General features: G+C 41.6%; 1 protein-coding gene across 1 annotated transcript; it reads left to right on the top strand.

Moving 5' to 3' along the window:
• Positions 1 to 58: 58 nt before the first annotated feature.
• Positions 59 to 2,301, top strand: LOC103396928 (ribonuclease P/MRP protein subunit POP5-like). The gene is made up of 5 exons (XM_008335173.3): positions 59 to 553; positions 631 to 773; positions 1,412 to 1,561; positions 1,637 to 1,720; positions 1,795 to 2,301. The coding sequence occupies exons 1-5, from the start codon at positions 534 to 536 to the stop codon at positions 1,896 to 1,898; spliced, it is 501 nt and encodes a 166-aa protein (XP_008333395.1). The 5' UTR covers positions 59 to 533; the 3' UTR covers positions 1,899 to 2,301.
• The last annotated feature ends 143 nt before the right edge of the window (positions 2,302 to 2,444 follow it).

Here is a 2,444-nt window from a genome sequence, read left to right as displayed (position 1 = left end):
ACGGTTGTCATAGTTACAGACGGGTGTGAATGGTTTACAGTCCCGCTCGTCCGGTTTGCTCTTCACCTGGGCGTCTTGGGGTTAAACTAATGGAGTGGATGGGGAAAAAAACCGCAATGTTTTCCGTCGTTTCTGGAAAATCAGGCTACTATTTCCTTTGACGTTACACTTACGAGAGGTCTACGTTAATGCCAGAGCCCTTGTAGGCCATCTTGGTTTTAATCGAGCTGGTTAATTTGGAGTCCGTTATTTTGCCTTTTCTAAAAAATAAACCTCTCCTGCCAATGAGTAGCTTAAAGTATATCACAGGGAAAACGCATGCGCGAGTCGAACAGTGTATATCTTACGATTTCTTAAATTGTTTTATTATCTAGCTAAACCCCGTGTAAATTGTCTAATAAACAAGTACTATACATTAAAACGTTGCAGTGTCTTGACTGTCACCAGCAGGTGGCGGCTCGAGAACCCTCCTGACAGATTTTTACATTGTTGACGGAAGTTCACGCAGAAGAAGAAGAAGACTTGGAGCAAAGATGGTGCGGATAAAGTCCAGGTAAACACACGTTTCGTCGGTGAAGTTGTGTTAAGTATTTAGTTGAAGTATTCCTACTGATTCACCCGTGTCGACAGGTATTTGCTGTGTGAAATTAACGTAACAGACAAGAGCCGTCTGTTGCTGCTGGACGACCGGGCTGTGATGACGGCAGTGCGGACAGCTGTGGCTCGCATTCACGGCGACTATGGAGCAGCTCAGTGTATTATCGGTGTATCGGGTAAGAGAGAGAGAAAGAAGTGTAAAAAAAATTTAAAGTATACATTACATGTACTTTACTGTGAAATGTAAAATGATAACGATTAAACCTCCAGACAGTGTTCTGAATCGAGGCTCGAGCAGATTTGTACTACAGTGGTCCCTCGTTTATCGCGGTACATAGGTGAATTTCCGCGAAGTATTGACACGATATTTATGCGCAGTAAAATGATGATGACTTTTACTGCGCAGCCGTTGATTGACTTCACGTCTCTCCACGGAGTGGTGCCATTTCTTGGGGCACCTCTTCCACGGTTTCCGAAGGTTTATCCGTAGTAGTAGCAGGAACCGGCTTTTTTTTGCGAGGCTGCAAATATATCGTCATCGGCAGTTGCTTCTGCTGCTTCTTTTTCCAGTCGAAGAGTAGCTCATAGGCAGTCACGACGTCGTCGATTTTGTTGCTAAAATTGGACCGATCGAACCGTATCGTCGTCCCATTCCTGTGACATCTCTCGCAGATCCAAATTTTATATTTGCAGTTTAAAAAAAACGCGATGTCGTGAATCCGCGAAATAGCGAGAGACTACTGTACTTATTTCCTCATTTCTCCGTAAATCAACAACTTACCACGTGGTTATTTTCCCTTGTTTTTTTCCCCAGTGAAATACATGAATGCACACACCGGGATGGTATTTCTCCGTTTTCCCAAACGTTGTTACAAACTCCTGTGGTCCGCACTGCCTTTCATAACGTGTATGGAAACCCGTGGGCAGAAAATCCCATGTTTTCTAAACTGTTTGCATGTAGGAGGTAAGAAAATATCAACAACTGTATCAACTTTAACAACGGCTCACTGAACGCGTGTATTAACAAAATCTTTTCTAGGAACAATTAGAACGTGCCAGAAGTTTCTGATCCGGTACAACACACAACAGTTACATCGTCTGCTCCCTAAGTGTAAAAATGAAGGTACAGTATATTTTTGGAGGACTTGTTGGGCATATTTAGCACAGACGATCTGTAATTAACCACGTCGTTTACAGATGAAAAACATGTTCGAACGGCCCTTCTGAAATGCCTACTACCTGGAGAGACTAGAGAAACGTCTGCAGAAGAAGCAGACAGCGAAGAAGATGAAGTGGTGTGAACGACAGGAGGAACTGGTGTTCTCCTGGACCTTCTGCCTGGAGACTGTATCGCGTACTTGAATATTTCAAGGCCGGACACAGTTCAGTGAACTGAGCTTAAACCAACCAAATCACCCAAAATTACCGATTTGTATTTTTTGTAAACAAAGTACTTGTGTTAAATGTTCGTGTTTGTGTTTCAAATGTAAAAGACCCCCGCCCCCCCAAAAAGCAAGTTGTCAAAGTGTTCAACGCTTTCCGGACGTGGGGTGGCGCCACTGAATCGGCTCCACATTAAAAAAAAAGTTTACACAATTATTTTTTTTCTTTCTAGGCTTTAGTCCTTTCTTGTCAGTTTATTATTTATGTTTTAAAAAGAAAAATAAAATAACGAAAATAAAGAAATTTCTTTATTTACAAATACAAGAAAGATATTTTTTTGTATTTTCTCTTTTTTTTTTCAACGAGTTGAACTAATTACGCTTTGATAAGCGTCGACTTCTCTTTCCTTTAAAGATTTTTTTTTACGTCACACGTTTCGGTGCCTCTGGTGAGTAAAAACAAGT

This window comes from Cynoglossus semilaevis, chromosome W, assembly GCF_000523025.1.
Source record: "Cynoglossus semilaevis isolate Cse_v1.0 chromosome W, Cse_v1.0, whole genome shotgun sequence".
Lineage (NCBI taxonomy): Eukaryota > Metazoa > Chordata > Actinopteri > Pleuronectiformes > Cynoglossidae > Cynoglossus > Cynoglossus semilaevis.
Note: the sequence above shows the minus strand (reverse complement) of the source record. Positions and strands in the feature narration are given on the sequence as shown.